This window comes from Porites lutea, chromosome 2, assembly GCF_958299795.1.
Source record: "Porites lutea chromosome 2, jaPorLute2.1, whole genome shotgun sequence".
Classification (NCBI taxonomy): domain Eukaryota; kingdom Metazoa; phylum Cnidaria; class Anthozoa; order Scleractinia; family Poritidae; genus Porites; species Porites lutea.
In genome coordinates this window covers 11,533,920-11,555,362 of record NC_133202.1, presented here as the reverse complement: position 1 = coordinate 11,555,362, position 21,443 = coordinate 11,533,920, and the positions used below count along the sequence as shown (strand labels likewise).

Genomic DNA, 21,443 nt, shown 5'->3' with positions numbered 1-21,443 from the left:
AGCATGTTTACTTATATTGTGCCCATTTTCGAAAATACTTTATTATTCCACATTTCTTAAATCAACTAAAATTTTTTGTTCGTTTTGCAATGCTTAGCGTGAGACGGAAAAGGCTGGCACTGTCATAAATCTGATGCTTCAGGCGACCGAGCAAAGACGGCTCACTTTTTTGTGAATTTGCCGGAGCTTATTCCGGTTTACTTCTTTAAAATTTTGGCTTTCCCCTACAAGCTGAAGACAGGTGCTTAATTATTTCGCTGAGGAGGTTTCTCCAGCTGCTAATTAATAAACTGTTGCTAAAACTGGCACTAATTTTTAACAACACTGGACGGAGTATGGTGGCCCATAGCTATCACTCGAAATTTGCCAAAGATTTTACAAAAAAACCTTCTAAAATGAACAGATATTTTAACGAAAACGTAAAGCAAAACTGAGATAAGTAATACTTAGATCAAACGTTTATTCACTGAAAATCAAAAATAAAATAAAAATAAAATGATAAAAAAGTAAACTTAAATTGAAAATCGAAAATAAAATAAAAATAACATTAAAAAATAAACTGAATGTGTGTCCATTACATACAGTTTTTAGGCTGCTTCGCAATTCGTAACCACGTACAGCCCATGCAAGGGAATCCAAGACAGTCTTGGATTCTGGATTCCACGTCGTGGATTCCGGATTTCCAGGTGGTGGATTTCAGTATTTGTCGGTGGAACTTGGATCTAGATTGCAATTGTCGGTGGGATTCCGGATTCCTTGATCTGTATTCCGGATTCCAAAGCCCAGGATATGGGATTCCACAAGAAAATTTTCCCAGATTCTAGATCCCAAAAACAAAACTTTCTTGGATTCCGGAATCCGGATTCCGTTACATCAGACGACCTCTAGCCTGTTCCTGGCGTTCACATCATGTGGAGTGTGGCCCGAGATCAGAGAGCGGGAAATAATAGCTAAAGAGGAGAAACTAAGGGAGAGGGAGAGCTCTCACTCCCTTCCCCATCCTCCCGCTGTTTTTCCTGCTCACATATCTTTTGGTTCCGTCTTAAATCTAAACGCCAGTAAAACAGTCTATGACTCCTTTGTGAAAACATTTGCGCGCACTGACGATCCCGCTGGGCCAGCTATGCAGGCTACCCCAGCAAGAACAACCAGTCTTTCACAACCGCCAAAAACAACAACAAAAAAACACTTCGACCCGAATTTGTCCCTTGAGATAAAAAAAAAAAAAGAACTAATTGCCATGAATGCCTTGAAAATATATAATCAAATGAAAATATTCAAGAGAGGGTAATGAAAGGAAATCAATCAAGTCATTCAAATTATTGGTAAAGCGGTCAAGTGATTCAGCTTGCAGTAAATTACTGTATAAGGAAAGCTGCAGGGACCTTAAGATACACCATTTCCGTCTCTACAGGCACCGGTAAGCGAACTTGTTTGTCACACAGTAGGCAATCATGATTATCAAGGAGTGCCGATAACACCGTTCTACGCAGTAGCCTCTCCGTTTCGCCCGTTAAGAAACAATCAGCCAGTTTTCTTTGCTGCGGGTACGGGTAAGCTACCCGTACCGTACCCGTACACGAAAAAAGTGTACTTTACATGATCAAATAGACGCCCATGGCGTTTAAGTAATTTTAGGGGTCCAGAAGAGGGCTTTCAAGAGATAGGAAGCGTTAAAAGAGAGAGGCGTTTATTTTCATTTTTGGAACTCCAAAACTAATGATGAGCGTTAATTTTGTAAACAGTGGAATATTCGCTACGTCACGGGAGCTCGAGCCGAGTACAAAGACGCGTTTGCTGCAGCCAAACTCGATGACACAAACAAGAAGAAGGTTTCTAATCTCTCCGTTAGAAAAACCAGTTTTGGACCGGACTTCTCGAAGCAGACGTTCAGCCAAACTTCGTTGCACAGCTAAGCGGTCACAAAAATTTGAAAAGCCTCGACAGCTACCATTCAGCATCTCTAAAGCGACAGCGAGAAATGTCTGCTATCCTGAATCGTGAGCCAGGTACACCAGCTCAGTCTGAAGAAAACCAAGTCAGTACCTCCACTACAACACAGCAAAATGTCTTCATAGTCCAACAAATCCAGCCCCAGGCAATTTTTGCCGGAGCGCATATTGGCAAGTTCGAAGGCTGCACATTTTAACATCAACGTTTTCTGTGGTGAGCTGTCGAAGATCGCAAGGCTGAATGATAACTGATCGCTCAGCGATCGAGGCACAAACCGGCATTACTTACATTGCACTTGCACTTTTGGTCGCTTTTCATAAATTGTTGCTACAATCACAAGCTTTTTCATTGAGCCCGTATGAAAAATTTTGTCTTCATTCATTGACTAAGTTTGTACAAAGCTGGACTTTGAACAGTTATTTTTGTCCTGTCTGGACTAGAGACCAGTGACAGAAGAAAGCCAGCTAAATGCATGAGCCCGCGCAGGGAAGCAAATAAAATTATTTATGTTTTATTCCTTTGCTTTCTTGTTTGGCCATATAATAAACATCTTATTAACCGAGCTAGGTCGGTCTGTATGGGAGAATCTTGACCTCAGTCGCTGGTACAGACCTCACTGCGTTCGGTCTGTACTAGAGACCTCGGTCATGATTCTCCGATACAGACCTCCCGCTCGGTTAATAAGAGCTAAATACAGGTAATTTATCCAGGGAAAAATGCGCGTCTTAACTAAGACGTGAACTGAATAGTGTCTTACATAAGACGCGAACAGCTCGTATAAGTGTTTCGCGTCTGGTTCAAGCCTTATTTCTTGGCACGCACACATTTCTGTGTGAATGCTGCCAATCCAAAAAGGTGAGTGTTAAAATAACGCCAGCCTACCACACAATCGCGTCTTATATGACACACGATTAGGAGGTAATCGGCTCCTACAGTGGAGATAATTTATAGCAGATTTTGTTTAATTATCTAAGCAAAGGTTGTACGAGCCGTTTGTTTCAATAAAATAAATCAATAATAATGATAATAATGGCGTTCGAGGTACGAGAACGCAACCCCTAATTTGTGTTGGGCGTTCTGTGCATTATTGGGTGTCCTGTACAATTAATAAGGGAGGTGTTTTCGAGATTGCATTCATCGTCGTCGTCGACACACATTTGAGGCGCTTGCTTAAGTTTTTTCAACTAAGGCCATAAAAAGAAAAAGAAAATCAGTCGGCGTCACTTACCATTCACCATTTTGTTTTTTTCTCACGAACTCGCGGTTGCGTAAATTAATTTTTATTTTTATTTTTATTTTCATTAATTTTAATGATACACTAGTGAGCAGTACACATACACTTCCAGTGAACATTTTCAACTTGAAAGGAGGAGAAACCATGCTCGCCCGGGACAACGAAAATTTTCCTACCCCGGGCGAGAATCGAACTCGCGACCCTCCGAATACTATAAAGATCGGACGTTCTAACCACTGCACCAGGGAGGATAAAGGATAACCTTTATCCGCCCTGCACTGCACCGGCGGGTCGTGCGGAATGCACAAAACGCAATTTGATCACCAGCGTTTCAACCTTCTACCCCTCATAGTCTGATCACGCGTGTTTTGACCATCTGTCACGTGAAACTTACGCAAAGCACAGCGTTGGAGCAAAAGCGTTTTGACCTCCGATCGTTGCCGCCCGCACTCCCTAACCTTTGCTTATTACTAGTAATAATAATAAACGCCTTTGCTAATAAGTAACGTCTAATTTCAGACAACGTGTGTCACTTTATAACGGAAGTGCGCGTCTTATGTAAGCGACGCATTTTATCCGAGACGTGTCGTATAAATGGCCTTCAGTGTTTCACTACTGTACAATGATCAATTAAGATACAGGTTATAAACAATTGTGGAACTACGTACTATTTGGTTGCTTAACACTTAAGACTAGCCTGGGCGCAACAAACGTTATTTGGGTGATCCAGGTGGGTTTTGGGTTGCGAGCACCAGAGCCCTTCTGAGCGCCCTCAATAACGCTTGTTGCATGTTTAGGCTACATAAAACTATCAGCGGGGTCTTAAATGTGACGACTAGTGTTATCGTGGTGACCTCTTTAAAACGGAAGTCTCCATAGTAGTTGCTTTGTCCCTTCAATGTCTGTATACATGGCTCAACTGTACGGATTAGGCTTCTACTGGTTTGGTTTTCATTTCAGCGCGTTTGGCGGAGTAATGAAAGCCTTTCCAGTGGTACCAGTTTACACCGTTGGCATAAGAGGAGTGATTCCCATTAAGATAGCGACCATTTAAGTTGGAGTAATGACATTTATTGTACCACCAGGCTCCCTCAAATGCAATGGCACAGCTCCTGCCAGAATCTTGGTCATTGTCTTGATCTTTGGTGGAGAATGACATATTATGATGCCATGCAAGAGAGTCACCAGCAGTTCCTAAAAAGATAAACAAGAGCCTCATTTCTTACCATAAATTCTTATTAATGGTCCAAAATAACCTTTCTTTAGACGTTTCGGCGGGAAAGTGAGAGAGTAGCAGCACTCCAAATAAGTAAAACGGGCATTTTTACCGTTACAAATAGGGCATTAAACCTCAACTATGTTACATTCTACTTATCACACTCTTTAATCTTTAGTTATTTTATCTGAACTTTGACTTGGCATACTTTTTCCTTGTAAATAAACGTAAACGGGTGATACTTTCTAGTCTACACATTTGCTCCGGATACTACCTGAATAAAATGCAAAATTAGGTGTCTCTCGATTTCTTCAGCAGAGTCCCAGCCAAGTTACTGACTGGAGAGTTTTTTACTACAGTTCCATTAGTTATCATCAATTCTATCATAATAGTTACACTTTAGACGGCTCACATATACAGCGTTTCACAGGACGAAATGACGAGTTTCCGTATTTTGTAAACTCGACGGAAACGGGACTTTTTGCTTTTTGCCCTGTCCGTTTTAAAAAGAGATTAATTCCATTTAGCAAAGTTTTATTCACACAAAAAGAAATGTCAGTAAGATTGGGTGATCGATTCAGAATAAATGGGGTTTGCACTAGCTAGCTTTTTCTCAGTCGTCGCCTTGGTAGCACCAGTTGACCAAGTGAACTCTTTTCAGCCACATGACCTCTAGTTGTATACCTCACCATCTCACTTAATTCTCTTACTGATGTTTCGATTATATTCGGTTGAGTTACCCAATGACATAATTGTAAGCAGTTTACCAGCTCACTGCGGATGGAGTAAGCTGGGACAGCTATTCAAAAAAGGTGCCTGCAAAAGGCGAGACTTTTTGAGAATTTTAAGTAGCAAAACGAGATCAGATTGAGTTCTCTTTGGGCGAAGATAAAGGCTACTGGCCAGCCGAACAACGAGCTAAGAAACTATATTATTTTAAAGAGCCAGGATCGACTACTCTTTCGCCTTGTAAGCCTTTGTAAGTTTGGTTAAGATGTTTGCACACTTTCTCCCTAGCATAATAAGAACAGGCTTCGTTATTTGCCGTCTTAATTCTCCGGACACTTGCCACTTGATATTAGCGTTGATCAGAGGCTTGGAATCGGGAGCTGCTAAAGGCTTGCAAGAGACCATGTATTGTCTGTTGAGCATGGTCAGCAGAAAAATACAAGTTACATCCGAATAACAAATGCTGTGATAACAGGGTTTTGTCCATTGAAAAACTTTGTCTTTCACTGTCGAAAGAGCATGAATAAAATCATTGTTTGGGGTGCAGAAGAAAATCATTGGCAAAAGATAACGTCCATTGTATGAATTTTTTCTTATTAAGTCCTTATTTGGCAGTCAAAAAACCCAGACCAATTCGATATTTCAGAGAATGTAAGGTATAGTTACAAAAAATGAGTCAAAACAAAATGAGTCAATTGCTAGGCAACTCCCAACCGAGAGTCAGCGGTGTACTAAAAAAGTCGTATTGCGTACACTTAAGTATAGGAACAAATTGTTACGCCAAAAATACAACTGAGTTCTTAAACGAGAGCAGGTCCTTCCCCTTAAAGCATTTTTTTGTCGGAAAACTGTTCCTGATCACCTCACAGCATTACTGATCCCGATCCCACAACTAAGGATCCCAGATCCCGGGCCTGTGATCCCTGATCCCACCCCATTTTTTGCCTTTTATCCCTGATCCCATATAACTCGTTACGACCCTGAAGTTTGCCTATATCTGTCAAACAAAGCGAGTTGGAATAATCACGCGTGCTTATAGCAAACTACCATGAACAAACTTTTCTTACAACACTCTCGAAGAATCGCGTTAAAACAATGCAATCGCTGAAACATAGTAGATCGGTGAAAACAAGAAACGTCTGAGTTAAAGATCGGGTACAGGAATACCGAACAACAGCTGCCAGTTTTCCAAATTAATTCTAAGTTTTTTAAATCCTTTCAAATAGCAACTAAACGAGTAGTCTACTATGTTGTGAGATAAGCCCCGTTGGTGGATAGCTAAGGATAATTTAGGGATAGTCGCTTTAGGGATAGTCTTTGACGTTACCCATTGTTTTTAACCGAGGGAAAAATTACGTTCCTCCATACTAATTAAGTGCCTAGTCAGTGTCTTCCTGCATACTAATTCGGTATAGGTTTACTAATGAGCCTCTCTCTACTACAATGGGCACAATACGCTTGCCTCGGCTTGCCCGTTAAGTAACTTGTGCCCGGTTTTCGGACCGTCTATTAAAAGGAAAATAGGTGGAATGAGAGAAGCGATCACCTAGCAACGCGAGAAACGGCTTCCTATATCTTATTTAGCGCTAAAACTCAGATACCAAAGAAACCAAGAGAGAATGGAACAAAGAGGGAAAACACCCATTCTCGCCCTTGGAATATGCGAATTTCACTAAATTATTCTTACACCAATTAAACGCTTCAAATTTATCGGAAGTTGGTTTCTGGAGAGGTCCGCAACCTTATATTCAGTGTTGTCAGATAGAATAGGGGGTTATTATGCTCTCTTGACTCTGTCCACACTAATGCGTTTTTGTTGTCAGCGAAAACACAGCGATCGATTCGCGTCCAAAGCTACCGTTTTGATGCGTTTTGATGCCACACATGCCACGTCCACACTAAAACGTTCAAAAACGGTAAAATTGCACGTTGTGGCGTAAGTTGAACCCTACGCGCATGCTACAAATACACTCCCCTGCGATATTTTACGACCCACGTGGTACATATGACGTCATCGTTTTCATTTTGATGCGTTTTCGACCATCCACGCTATGCGTTACTTTCAAAAGCGTTTTCCAATCGATGCGTTTTGGATGAAAACGCTCAGCGTATAGGTGTGGAAGGCAGGCCTTAACTCAGCGAAATAAATACATTTTCAAACGAAAACAAATTGGACGAGGCGTTAATCGTGGTGGACTTGGTGGTGACGTTTCAAAGAATTGATTTAAATGTGCGAACGTTCCAGGAAATAAATTTTCGTTTAATCCAGCCTCTAAATATAACTGAAGTGAAAATCACATATCTCGGCTAGCGCGCTAAGATTGCCTCTAGTTCAGCGACCGATTATTCTCTCTTGTTGGAACATTATTCGAGAAATAATACTCGCATCCAATTTCTTTTTATAGAATGGTTTGCCCGATAAATTGCAGCGTGTTTGTTGGCTTACAGATCGCGCCCATAAATCGTATAAACTTTAATTTAAAATTACTGCACTGGCCTTACGACGGCGTGGAACTTCATTATTATTTCTTTTTTAACTATGGTGTTGTGTCTTACCAGCGTATTGTCCAAGACTTTCCAGCTTGTACTTGCTCTGTTCATCACCAACACCAAATGAGTCGTATTCAGCGTAAGCTGTTTGGTTGTCGAAGTCTTCCAGATCAACCCGAAGCTTGTTGCTTCCTTTTGTCAGGCGGTGTATCTTGTCTAATCCGAGCCAAAACTCACCATTTAGATTTCCGAAACCGTGTTCGTAGTCGTCCCAGCCGCGATAGAAATCTACCGAGCCGTCCATTCTCTTTTGGAACACAGTCCACCCCCCATCGGCTGTTGTTTGGTCACAGTATACTTTAAAGGTTCCAGCATTGTCAGGGTCGATAGCATAAACACCGCTGTTTCGAACACCAGCTTCATACAGCTCAGCACAGTTTTTGTACACTGAAAAACATTGAATTTCGAAGCGTTTTCATCACCATGTGTTTGCCCCTTATAGAGCGTTTTCACATGACGTCACGGTGGCCATGTTGACGTTTCAAACAAATCCTGAGGGAGTTGAACTCTTTCTTAACAATTTCTTTTGTTTTCATAAATTTGAAAATATGCTGACCACGTGAGCGAAAACGCTCTATAAGTACGCCCTCCCCCCCCCCCCCCGAAAAAAAAATAATGGTAATAGGACTGAGTGGAGTACAATTCAGGGAGAAATCGTGCAAGTAATCTCAAGTCGGCGTGCGCGTAGCACCCCTGAATTTTACGACACGACGTTCTATTACCAATTAATTGTGTCAATAACAAAATGCGAGAATCTCAGCCTTGGAATATTTATTAATGTAAGAGAAGGATTCCACTGTCAAAGTCACTGGACCAGTTAGTTTCATCCATTTTTCTTTTTTGGTCACTATTTTTGTCATTGATTTTGATTGGTATGTCTCTGTAGTTAAATTTTATTGGCTTAAGAGCGGCTCCGCGTAAATATCAACTAGATGTGGAAATAGTCAAAAAATGACATGGCCTCAAACTCAGCCAGAATAAAGCCCTATGGGCCCTAGTTACAAAATGGTTGGTTTAAGTACTATCGAGTGAATATATATTTTTTTTAACGAATTTTTTTCTTCCTGAGTCCTTAAATGGGCAAAAATCATGCAAAATTAAAGTCATATTCAGTAACTCGTACATTTTAAAATAAAGTTGGCTACTAAAATATATTGACACCTCATATTTTTACTATCTTTCCTCTATAGTTTTAACTGATTAGTTCGCGATTTGGTCAAGAAGAGATTTTTTAAGAAATTTTCAAAGTTGTTGACTCAATTTAATCGCTTAATCAAACGTCAAAATTTAGCACTTTTTCACGAACTAAAAAAGCGGATTGGTACATGGCTTTGAACACCAAGGCTTGTTTAGTCTGAAAGAGCATTCTTTTTTCTTCAAATAAGCGAAATAAAATTTTTGGGTAAATGAAATCACGAGCGCTGACAAAACGAAGCAAATGTAAATGTTACACTAAAAACGGACGAAAAAACGTGACCTCTGACAGAAGCACAACCAAATGCGAATTACACTAGGCGCCACCGCGCCAAACCTTTAATTATTCGGTAACTTCTCGAAACAATATTGGTCCGAAATGTGTATAGATTTTTTAAAATAAAGCTGAGCTAAAGTATTAAGTGTCAAAAAGTCCACAAAGCGGTAAAAAATACAGCAAAAGTCACGAGTATTAGATCTGTTCCGTTTTCTGAATTTTATGCAGCGATTTATGCGATTTAACGAATTGACAATTTTTAATCCAACGATACCCACCGGAGACTGTGTTAGTTAAATAGTCCACAAAACTTCTCACAAGATTTCTCAGAAAGACCTCCAGAAGGAAATGAATGAAGAATTTGAACTTATAACTGTTACAATTTCACTTGCCGCGACGGCAAAACGAAAACAACTGCGAACTGCCACAGGAAACCAGGTTTCACTGTAGTCATGCAAAGCATGTCACGTCACTTAATTCTGCCCCGCGCATTTGGGAAGGAGGACAGAAATTCTTCCATGCTGTGCGCTAAAACATTTATGAAATAAAACTAGCTTTGGACTGTATCTTTTGTAACTGGTTACCGAAAAGAATAACTTTTCCCCACACTTCACTTTTATTTTATCTGTTGTTTATAATTATTGTGTTTCAAGTTCAGAACGTGCATCTATAGTTAGCAGTTGGTGTGTTCGAATTACCGAATGCTGTAGAAAGGATATCAAAGGGCACCAAAGCAGTGGCGGATCCAGGAGGATGGTCCGGGGGGGTCCGGACCACCCCCCCCCCCCCCCCCCCAATCAGACCTGATACTTGTTTGATACTAAAATCCTAATGACGATAGGATTGTATAGCACTGTTTAACTGGCTGGATTTTTTAATGAAACGCGTGTTGCATTTTGCCACCAAACTAAATTCCAGGGATATTCAAATATGTGATTGTCTTTTGGTACCCTCAGAAATCTGTGTATTTCCCGCGCCAACGAAAACTGGCTTTTACAGATTGAGAAACACCACATGATACCACATGAGGAAAGGTTATGCAATCTCTGCAATTTTAACAGAGTTGAAGATGAAACTCACTTTTTATTAGATTGTCCAAGTTTTTCTTCGATAAGAGATATGTTCTTCTCTAAACTAGAACCTAAAATACCGTTTCTACGACTACAATCACATGAGTCCTTATTATCACATCTGATGAATTCTACTGACTATTTTATTAACATCCAATTAATTTCATTTATATCAACTTGCTTTGAATTGAGAGAAAAACTTATCTCCGGAATAATTAATCCTACTGATGGTTAGAAATAAACAATGATTAATAAGTTTCAAATTATTTTAAATATTTAATTTACAAGGAATCAATGATTAATTTCAAGTAGCTTTTGCATTACTGTAATACTTTGTTATGGTCATGCAAATAGAGCGGTTTTCATTTGAGTGTCGAAAAGTAATTGGCTTTGCACTTTCTACGCGGTGTGGGGAAAGGTAATTTGCCCCAAAAAAGTTCAACAGTCCTTTCTGAACCAAAATTTGGACCTCCCCTCACCCCAATGAGAAATTCCTGGATCTCCTCCTGCAAAGATGTTACTCTGAGTTCGGAGCCATTCAAGGCTTATGCTGGCGCGTGCAAGTAAATCAATTTTTTCAAGTTATATTAGAGGCTCACTTGTAGCACGAAAAACAGTATAAATTTATTTATGTAATATGAAAATTGTGGCTGATCATGTGTATCCTAGAGGAACAAGAAACATAATTGTTGAGAGCCTTTCTAATCATTCGAGCTCATTCGGTTTCCTGTGGTTCGGTGGTTCCTTGTGTTGAAACATCCCGACTAAAAGCCAACAACAGCTTGGAATGAGTTCTTCGCAAGCCAATGAACTAGTGGCCACCTCCGGTTCTCAAAAAAAGATTTGGATAAGTTGAAAGGACAAAATCGAAGGAACTGATCGGCGAAAAGGGAAAAGAAAGCCAGTACAAACAAAATTACGAATATACATGATATCATTTTTTCCGATATTAGTCGGTTTGCAACACAAACCTTTGTCGGGGGCTGATACTGTGGGGTAGTTACCAAATTTAAAACCAAAGTACATAATTAGTATAGGTAATAGCATGATTTGTAGTGATATTTGGCATAAATACCACGAGTGATATTTCAAAATTGTTATACGAAATTTCACGAGTCGCTAGGCGAGTGAAATTTGAGGCAATTTTGAAATATCACAAGTGATATTTATGCCAAATATCACGTACAAATCATGTTTTATTTGTTTATACTACTACCCACAAAAGGTTTGTAATTTTCACATGTAGGTATTTCAAATTAAGCTGAAATACCACTGCTGTGAGCCAATGAAATTGCAGAAATTCTTCATGTAGTAGTATAATAAACATAATTGGTGATTACAAAGGTAGTCTAATAAACCTGAACTAATGCAAGTAAGGAACCAAAAATAAAGACCTGGCCCTGGTTGATCAAACGACCGATCATTTTTCCAAGTACCGTGTGGAACGAGATTTTTGCAGGAGTTTATTTTTACGGATTGGCGAATTTTTTTTTCGGGAACTAATTTTTGCGATAAGAACAGACTAATTTTTCTTGCTGGGGATTAATTTTTGCGATTTCAGAAAGTACCCAGTACCCAGCATTGATAATATTTTCGTTTTTATTGAGTGCGTGCAATAGAAATACATATTTTCAAACAATACTAAGTGTGCGTCAGAATTTGTTTCTCAAAAAAGAGACCAGTTGTAATTGAACAGACACGATTTCTTGGTACTGTATTCTTGTGTAGTGAATTTAAGTTAGAGAATACAGTATTTTACCCTGGTCCCAGAGGTTTTTCTTGATTTTTCTTCTCGAAAGAGATCAAGAGCAAGCCGCGAAGCGGCGACAACGAGTCGCGAAAGCGATGAGGAGAGAAGGAAAAACCCCTGGTTACCTTGGCCTCGAATCTCACTTTCATGCGATCGACAGGGTCAGGACCTGACCCTCGGGCGTTGATTGGATGATATTTTTTCAAACGCGCAAACCAATTTGATTGGCTCGTTTAATTGTAACTACCGAGGGGACGCTGGGGATTTTCACACCTCATTTTGCTTCTCTCTACCAGGGAAGAAAATTGTTTGTATGCTGCACTCGCAATAACATTTGCACGGGACCAAGACACGTAAAGGCACGCCATATTTCGAGATTTTGACATGGATATTGTCTGAAAGAATATTCGAAGAAATTTTGACCTCGGTACTTGATGAGCGCTTTCCTGAGTCTCACTGAGCAACAAAAGAAAGCTTTGTTCGCTGCGTTGAGTCGAAAGGATGTGTTCACCATTTTATCAACCGGACATGGAAAGTATATAATATTTCAGTCGTTACCTGATGTTTGCAGGTACCTTTCCTTAAGAGGCTACTCATACCCTCGCCATGTAATAATTTTGGTTGTCTGTCCTCTCAAGTCTCTTGTGGACTCGCATATATCCGCGAACTGCGAAACCGTGGCGTCTCAGCAACCAGTTTGAGTAATCCAGACGTTGACGACCAGAATCTCGTGTCTCGATGTATTTACCATTTTCTGTTACAATACCGTCATTCCATTAAATAAACTAGCTTGTTTAGGGCAGCAAAATATAAATCTCCGAATACGGAATGAAAGTTTCCTTGTAGGAAAAAAAAAACATACAACTTTGTACAAGTACGTAATCATTTTCGGTACAGCTTACATTTTCCCGCGACGCCCAATATTTATCTTTAAAGATCTAACCAACGTTATTTTTGGCATTGGGTCAACAAAAACCTCTGAAAGTACATTCCGAACCTTAAGGGTTTGTTGTGTTGCATGTCTCTTCCTAGCGCCGTTGTTCCACAAAAAAAGGAAATGGGGCCGCCAAACCAAAATGCGAGCCACATGGCCAGAATACATATTAATATTACTATTTTAGGGGGAATGCCCACGAATCGACGCCAACGGCGCGCCTCGCAGAAGTAAGCAATATAATAAGCGCGATTGATAGACTCTTCCAAACTTTACATCTTCGGCGCTGGCACTTCTGACAGATAATCCCGTTGAGTCATGTACACAGCCGACAGAACAGATGACAATGTTTGTGAAAAATCCTTGTTATAATACCCAAAAACGTTGATTTTAGATCAGCCACTTATTTTTACATAAATTCTGCAAATCCTGCAGCAGTAGTTTGGAACAATGTTGGTTTCTTCATAAAGTGGTTTTCTTATTCCTGGACTCTTGTCGCCCATCGTTAACACATGCTTTAGCTTGACCCCGATTAACAAATCACTCTTTACCACCCTAGTGGAGATGGTTTGTTCATAACATAATTTTCCCAGGTCTACCCCCACTTAGAAAAATAGCGGCTGATAAGCACGTGTTTGCTAAATTGCCATTGGTCACTCTTTTTATTAGCAATTTGACGCGTTTGACAGCTGTCGTCTGCATGAAAGTGAGATTAGGTAACCAGAGGTTTTTCTCTCTCTCCTCATCGCTTTCGCGACTCGTTGTCGCCGCTTCGCGGCTTGCTCTTGATCTCTTTCGCGAAGAAAAATCAAGAAAAACCTCTGGGACCAGGGTAACAGTATTTCCTCTGGATTAAATTTTTGCGGGAAATATTTTTGCGGTAATTTTCATTTGCGGAAACTTATTTTTCAAAGTACTGACAGTCATGAAATCCTATCAATAAAATTCAGCCGTGAGTGAAATAGTGAAAATGACAAGAAGACAGAGGGGAAAAAATAATAACAGATCAGTCCACTGGGTTTAAAATTATTTAGCGTGACATTTTATGTAAGCGAACGGGAATGACATATTTATTTGTTCTGGAGCGATGAATTTTTTTTAAAAGCACGTTTCATTATAGCAAAAATTTGCCAAAACTTTAACTGAGAGCCATTGGTAGATTCTATGATATTCTTTCTTGTTCCTTCTTTTTTTCTAGTTCTGTTTGGTCACATGAACCGTGATGTCAGCTTTTTAAGTTAAGATAACCATCTTTAGGCATGTCTCATATAATCTCAGTCGTGACAAAACCTTTATTACACTTGTACTTGGGTTCAAATGTTATTACGGATGGACCTTTATTACACTTGGGTCCAGTTATTACACTTGTGACTTCCACAAGTTCCACTGACAAGAAATCCAGATCCCTGAAGCGAATTTGGCCAAGAGACAACCAAACATTTAGCCTCCCTTGGTGGCATTTTCAGGGGAGTCATATTTTCCCATATTTCCTCCCTTACCTGAGACCAAGATATGTGTCATTCATACCAGTCTGTAATTTTTGTAAATAAAGCGAAGGGAAAATCAGAAAATTGAGGGTAACGTTGTTGAGATCAAAGGCGAAAAAAAAAATTCACACTTTTCGTTTGTGGGGAGGGAGGAATTACAAATCCCCTAAACTGAACGCCTGCTCATCAAGTCCAAGGCGGAAGAGGCACCTTTGCCCTTAAGAGAGGGCAAAAATGAAACAGTCCAAAGCTAATTTTATTTCATAAATGTTTTAACGCACAGCGTGGAATAATTTCTTCCCTCCTTCTCAAATGCGCGGGGCAGAATTACGTGACGTGACATGCTTTGCACGACTGCACTGAAACCTGGTTTGCCTGTGGCAGTTCGACAGTTGTTTTCGTTCATTGCCGTGGCGGCAAGTGAAATTGTTACAGTTATAAGATCAAATTCTTCATTCATTTCCTTCTGGAGGTCTTTCCGAGGAATCTTCTGAGAAGTTCTATGGACTCTTAAACTAACACAGTCTCAGGTGGGTTCGTTGGATTAGAAATTGATAATTCGTTAAATCGCTGCATAAAATTCAGAAAACGGAACAGATTACTTGTGACTTTTGTTGTATTTTTACCGCTTTGTGGACTATTTGACGCTTAATACTTTAACTCAGCTTTGTTTTAAAAAACCTATACACATTTCAGACCAATTTTGTTTCGAGAAGTTACCGAATAATTAAAAGTTTGGCGCCTACCGTAATTCGCATTTGGTTGTGCATCGGTCAGAGGTCACGTTTTTTCGCCCGTTTTTATGTATCGGTCAAATCGAAGCTTCAACATGCCCCCCCGGGCAACCCCCCGGGCATTTGCCTTTTTTGAAAATTATTGTTCAAATTCCCCCCTACCCAGGCCAAAATGCCGTTCAAATGCCCCACACTATGGTCCATTCAGGTGATCAAATGCCCCCACCCGCGGGGACGTTTTACAGGCACAAAACTGACAGAGGGACGGCGGAAACGCCTTCAGATGTCGAACAAAATCTTTATAAATATAACAAAAACTGAGAAACACTATTAGCGTATTTACTACGAACAAAAGTCTCGTGCAAAGCGGCGGAAATCGCTGCTACATGGTTACTGAATGCTCAAAGCGTTCTATAAAAAAGACCCCATCTATTGAGATTACTACATCCTGACCATTTCACTGATATGCATCATCGCTCACCTTATTAACTAACATACTTGCAGTAGGTCTAAGTAGTTGACCTGAGCTTTTTATTTTATTTTATTTTATTTTGTTGTATTAAATCGCGGGTATAGGTATTGTATTTCATTGTATAAAACACAACAATAAAATACATTCATACATTCAAAGCCTGAATCCAGTATTGAAAATTTTAAAATTTAAATACTTCAAATACAGCACAAAGCTTGTTTAAGCCCTTTCCTCGTAACCAATTGGCCACAAAGGCACGATCTTTTCCACGAAAATCCTCTAACACAGCGTCCCACATGATAGCTCGCCACGCCAAAGATTTTACATGAAATCGAGGGTTCAGTTCAAATTCCCCACCCCTAGAGCATGGGGATCAAATTCCCCACCCCCTGGAGGACTCTGATAATCAAATTCCCTCCTCCCCGGGACGGTATAGGTGTCAAATGCCTGGGGTATGCCCGGGGGGGGGCATGTTGAAGCTTCGATTTGACCGATACATTAGTGTAACATTTACATTTGCTTCGCTTTGTCAGCGCTCGTGATTTCATTTACCCAAAAATTTTATTTCGCTAATTTGAAGAAAAAAGAATGCTCTTTCAGACTAAAAAGCCTTGGTGTTCAAAGCCATGTACCAATCCGCTTTTTTAGCTCGTGGAAAAGTTCTAAATTTTGACGGGGTTGATTAAGCGATTGAGCCAACAACGTACTTTAAAAATGTCTTTAAAAATCTCTTGTTGACCAAATCGCGAACTAATCAGTTAGAATTATAGAAGAAAGATAGTAAAAATATGAAGTGTCATTGTATTTTAGTACCCAACTTTATTTTAAAATACACGAGCCACTGAATATGACTCTAATTTTGCATGATTTTTGCCCATTTTAGGCCTCAGGAAGAAAAAAACTCTTTAAAAAAAATATTATTCACTCGATCGTACTTAAACCAACGATTTTGTAACTAGGGCACATAGGGCTTTATTCTGGCTGAGTTTGAGGCCAGGTAATTTTTTGACTATTTCCACTTCTAGTTGATATTTACGCGGAGCCGCTCTTAAATGGCATCTGCTACTTGATTTTCATTGGTTCTTTACTGTCCAATTTTTTTGTCTGATTACAACCTCCTGGTAATCGGACAGTTCACAGTTTTGACGTTCAATTAGCAAAATTGACCTATAAATATGGGCTGTTATGGACCAATGAGATTCAAGCGTTTTGTTATTGACACACTTATAAATTAATAATAGCAATAATTAATAGAAAAAGCAGAGGTCCAAACTTCACTTACAAAACCATTGGTATTGGAGTGGTATTGGATTAGGAAAATTTAATGACTTCGGAGCATGAATGTCTTGTTGAGGATTCCCAGTTGAAATTTCTTTCCGCTTCTTTAACTTTTACTTCACCTTTGGTGCTCTCAGGAACAATCTGGTAGGATAAGAGCCTCATCTACACTATAATTGACACTGCCGAAGAATAAAAGTTCCTTTTCCGCCCCTATTGTCAAAGCTAAGCTTTTGCCAAGTTGAATATATAATGAGGTGAAAGAAATTTTGCCGATGTTGACCATCATGTTGATGCAGATGATGGCGATAATGATAATGATAATGATAATAAGGATGATGTTAATGATGGTGATAATTATGGCCATGATGATGATGATGATGATGACTGACGATGATAATAACTGATGGCCATCATTTGATGGGCTCCTGCTGATGGTGATGATGATGGCCATGATGACGAGGATGATGGTGATGATGATGATGATGATCACCCTATTTTATCAGAACAAAAATTGAAAAGTATCCATTGAAAAACCGAACTACTGGAGCCATTTACGTACATGGTCATGTGTGTGGATATTTGAACACGTCGACAAACACTTTTGGTCTTCATTTGTCTTTGTCTTTGCGTCTATGATATGTTAAGGTCAGGCCAGTTAATTTTATCAGTGCTTAACTTTTCGTTTTCATTTTTTTAATTGTTAACCATGCACGGTAATGTAAAATGATCCATGATAATCAACTTTATCTTGATGAAGAAGGGGAATGCATGAAAGTAAGAATAGAATAGCCTTTCTCTCAAAAGTTCCATGAATCTGCTCTAAAGTTAACTAATTTGTGGAATACAAGTTTATTGTTTGATTTAAATGATAAATTTATTAATGGGAGCTTCGCTTTTAGCCCTGGCTAAATCTATATATTATATAGTGTAAAAGGAAAAACAGAGAAAGATTAAAAGGTAAGATGCGACGGTGTATTCTTGCACTGAGTACAACCACTGGACTGTAAACACAATGCGATTTCCTTCTCAACAGTAAATTATTTGTTTAAGCCCTTTTCTTATCAGAAACACCGTCTGTCTCGGAACCATTTATATTTACCCCGTTCGTAGCAGGCAAAACTGTCTTTTTCTTCATCAAAAGAACAAGAGCCTCCATTAAGGCATCCACTCATAAGACAGCCCTGAAAAAGTGTGAAAGTATCACCATCAACTTAAAGAATATCTTCCAACTGACGCCTTCAGTCTGATTTGTTTTACTTATTTACTGACTCTTTTTATTCCTTGCTTTTATATTTTACTTAAGGTGATTTGTACTGGAATTTCCGCGTGGGAGTCCATCGTCCTTCCGCATCTCACCTCGTACGCGCAGTTTACGCGCAGTAGTATCAAAACAAGCATGAGGACGCGGCTATTTTTGTGCAAGGTTGCTTTTGCTCTGTTCAGGGGGTGGGGATGATGAAGTCGTCAATAAATGTAGCTCTTATATGAATCGCGTATATTATTAGCTTAAAATTCGTGTCGTCAAGAGCAATAATTTTCCCTGAGGTTTTCATCCGGGGAAAATTGTTTTGATGCTGTTAAGAGAGAAATTCCGAATCACAATAATGCAAAGGCTAACAGAATATCGCAACAACCACGTATCTACTTTATTTTCTAGACCAGCAGTTCTTAAGTTGGACACGTTGCGAACGTAAAGAAATGATGAAACCCTGCGCTTCTTCAGGGAAAGAATCTAAAGAATCCAAACTGGTTGTTCAACACATGAAATCTATAAAACTGTGGGTCCAATCAACTAAGTTATTAAGGCTTGACAATAAGATATTCTTCAATGGGCTGTTTGAGTATCTTTCCTCGCGAAAGGCATATTTCCAAAGGCATATGGCCAAGTGACTTATATATTCGCCTTTCAGTTGATTTCAAAAACCAAATTGTATCGCCTTACATAAGCGTGACTGAAAAGGCTGGACAATAAAGTGTGACTGGTGTGATACATAAAGCAATAAAGCAATGATTCGGGAGCAGAGAGTAAAAATATTAAAAATATTACAGTGAATTGCTTGCCTCAATACCACGAAGACGATGCATAATAATAGACAGAAGCCCAACAAACAAGTGTTGCTTTCCCTTTTCGTTGCCCTTTGTTGCAAAACTCATTTTGAGCCAATACTGTGTTGGTTTTTCGCAGAATACAAAAACAAACAAACAAATCATAATAAACAAAACAAAGCGCACAAACAAACCCAAAAGATATCAAGATAAAAAAAATAAATCCATTTTGAAAATCACCATGGAATCATGTTAATCGACAACGAAGCAATTCACGTGAAGGTTTCCATGGCAGTAGCAGGTGGATAAAAAAAACATGTTGCTAACAGGGTCGATTTCAACATGCCGGTTTCCTTTTTTTCTCATTGTTTTCAAGACTAAAAACCAAAAAGGAATTCTAACGGGAAATGCGACGTCTAATGAATCCACCCTTTGTCAGAATGTTTAAATGAAATAAAAAAAAGTTTCTTACCTTAAGAAGCATTGTGAAAGTGGTACCTGGTTCATCGGTGAGCTTAGTGTCATCGATCGGAGAGAACTTGTGCTTGTTCAGTTCACAATTTCCCTCATTGCTCTTCTTTAGGGAGTTAAAGTTAGTAGAGGTACACCACGAGCGCCTTAAACACGCCTGGCTGCAAGACAACAAACTAGGCGAAACAACTGTTTTGACCGTTTGATCTGTTAAACGCTTGTTCTCTCTAAGTATGGAATTAGCAGAGTTGAAGTTTTCTTCTGTTGCGAAAACTGCAGATACGATGATGCTAAACAAAATCTGAAGTGAGAACATCATTTTCTCCGGCGGGCACTTCTATCTGTAAGCGCGACGCTAGCTGATATCGATCGCGAGGCTAGCTGATATCGATGTTCCTGTGGACTGTTGGAAGGATTTTCTAAATTAAAGCGCTTTTTAAATTGAGGTCCATGAGAAGCAATTAGCATTAAGTAAACTTAACTGACTAAATGATTGGCTCAGTCTATTCTAATCTAGCCTCCCACGCAGGCGTTTTTAGGGGAGCTCGTATTTCTTCCCTCCCCACAAACGTTTGTGGGGAGGGAAGAAATACGAAAATTGGTGGTATAGAATATTATATTTTCTTTGGCAACCCCAAATGTGGCGGTGAGGGCTGTATTAAACAGAGGATGCGATGTACGTCTCGAGGTCTAAAACACCCTTAATTAATTTACACACCGAGTCAAGTCAAGAGAGGATAAAGGGGCTATCCTCTCTTGGTCAAGTCTGGTATGCACTCATGCCAACTTTTATAAACAAAGGGGCTTTTTACAGTTTCTGATGTCGCTAACACCATAAAAGGATCGAAAAAGTCTGGCGAAATTTTAAAAACTGTTTTCAATTTTCTTTTCTTTTTTTTCTTTCTTTTTTTTTTTAATTTCAGACAAACAGGTGGACAAAAAAATAATAAATTAGCTGTTGTTAAAATAAACAAAATTTCAAGCCGGGTGTTTAAATTATACAGAAAGGGGATTGTATCGATTAAAATGGAGATTAAAATGGCTGAGAGGCAATTTTAAGAGTGAGTCCATGGGTGCACTAGGCAGGTGTGCTACATGCCATCTCTCCGATTGGTAAGTACTACATGCTAGCACACCATATAGCTGAAACTTGGTCTACCCCAAAACTCAAAATGACAAACTGGTTCGTAGTTTCGATCTTTATGGTGAGAGATAGCCCACCCAACTAGTTCAATTAGATAATTTTAACCAAAAAAGGGCATTAATAACAGGCAAAAGTAGGAAATTCTCAGGGCAACTGTTTTTAACCTTTGACTATGAGGGTTTGTGTATTTGTTGATAGATCTTTAATAAATGCAAGAATATAAGTTTCAGTCAATTTCGTTTACAGCTTGTCAATCACCGGCCTTGAATATGGGACCACCTTTTAAGCCATTCAATTATTTGCTGACTTTGAGATCGAATATCTCTCCTTGCCAGAAAGCTATGACAATAATTTTGCTATTCCCTTCTTAACAACCCTTTGGTCAAAAATAAACATAAAAAAAATTTCTGGGCTCTGCCTTTTTTTGGCGTCAGATGCCAATTGAAAACTACACCTAGAATAGGCTTATTTCCACTTCATCTTTCTTGTAATTCAGGGATTGACGGCTGCTTAAGTTAATAAACCGACACTTTCTAGCCCGTTATACAAGATTAGTAATTGAGGAGTTCAATCCATGCTTAAAACGATCGAGATTTGTCGAGAAAATGAAAGATTTCACACTGATTAGTAATGCATGTCACCAAAATATCAAAGGCAAAATCTTTGTGAGCTCGTTTTTATTTTCTCGCAAAATCAGAGATTATTCTTCGTACGAGTTAATTAAACTATACATCAGTCCTCTTATTCCAGTGTTTATTGTCTATTGTGTTTACTACGAGAAAACCATGCTGTTTCTAATTTCCTGGGGAGATTTCAAGGTCACATGACGCGCGGTTGTTGACAAACTTTGAGTTACGCCAGTACATGCCAGTCATAAAGGAACGTCAACTCGCACATCTAA

The 21,443-nt window shown here is 39.3% G+C and overlaps 1 protein-coding gene across 1 annotated transcript; it reads right to left on the bottom strand.

The window, feature by feature from the left end:
- Nucleotides 1-4,115: 4,115 nt before the first annotated feature.
- LOC140925626 (microfibril-associated glycoprotein 4-like) lies at nucleotides 4,116-19,717 on the bottom strand. Its single transcript, XM_073375540.1, has 4 exons — nucleotides 19,400-19,717; nucleotides 17,981-18,062; nucleotides 7,689-8,069; nucleotides 4,116-4,381 (listed from the first exon to the last, which is right to left on the bottom strand). Exons 1-4 carry the CDS (start codon nucleotides 19,715-19,717, stop codon nucleotides 4,116-4,118), a joined length of 1,047 nt encoding a protein of 348 aa, XP_073231641.1.
- Nucleotides 19,718-21,443: the final 1,726 nt, after the last annotated feature.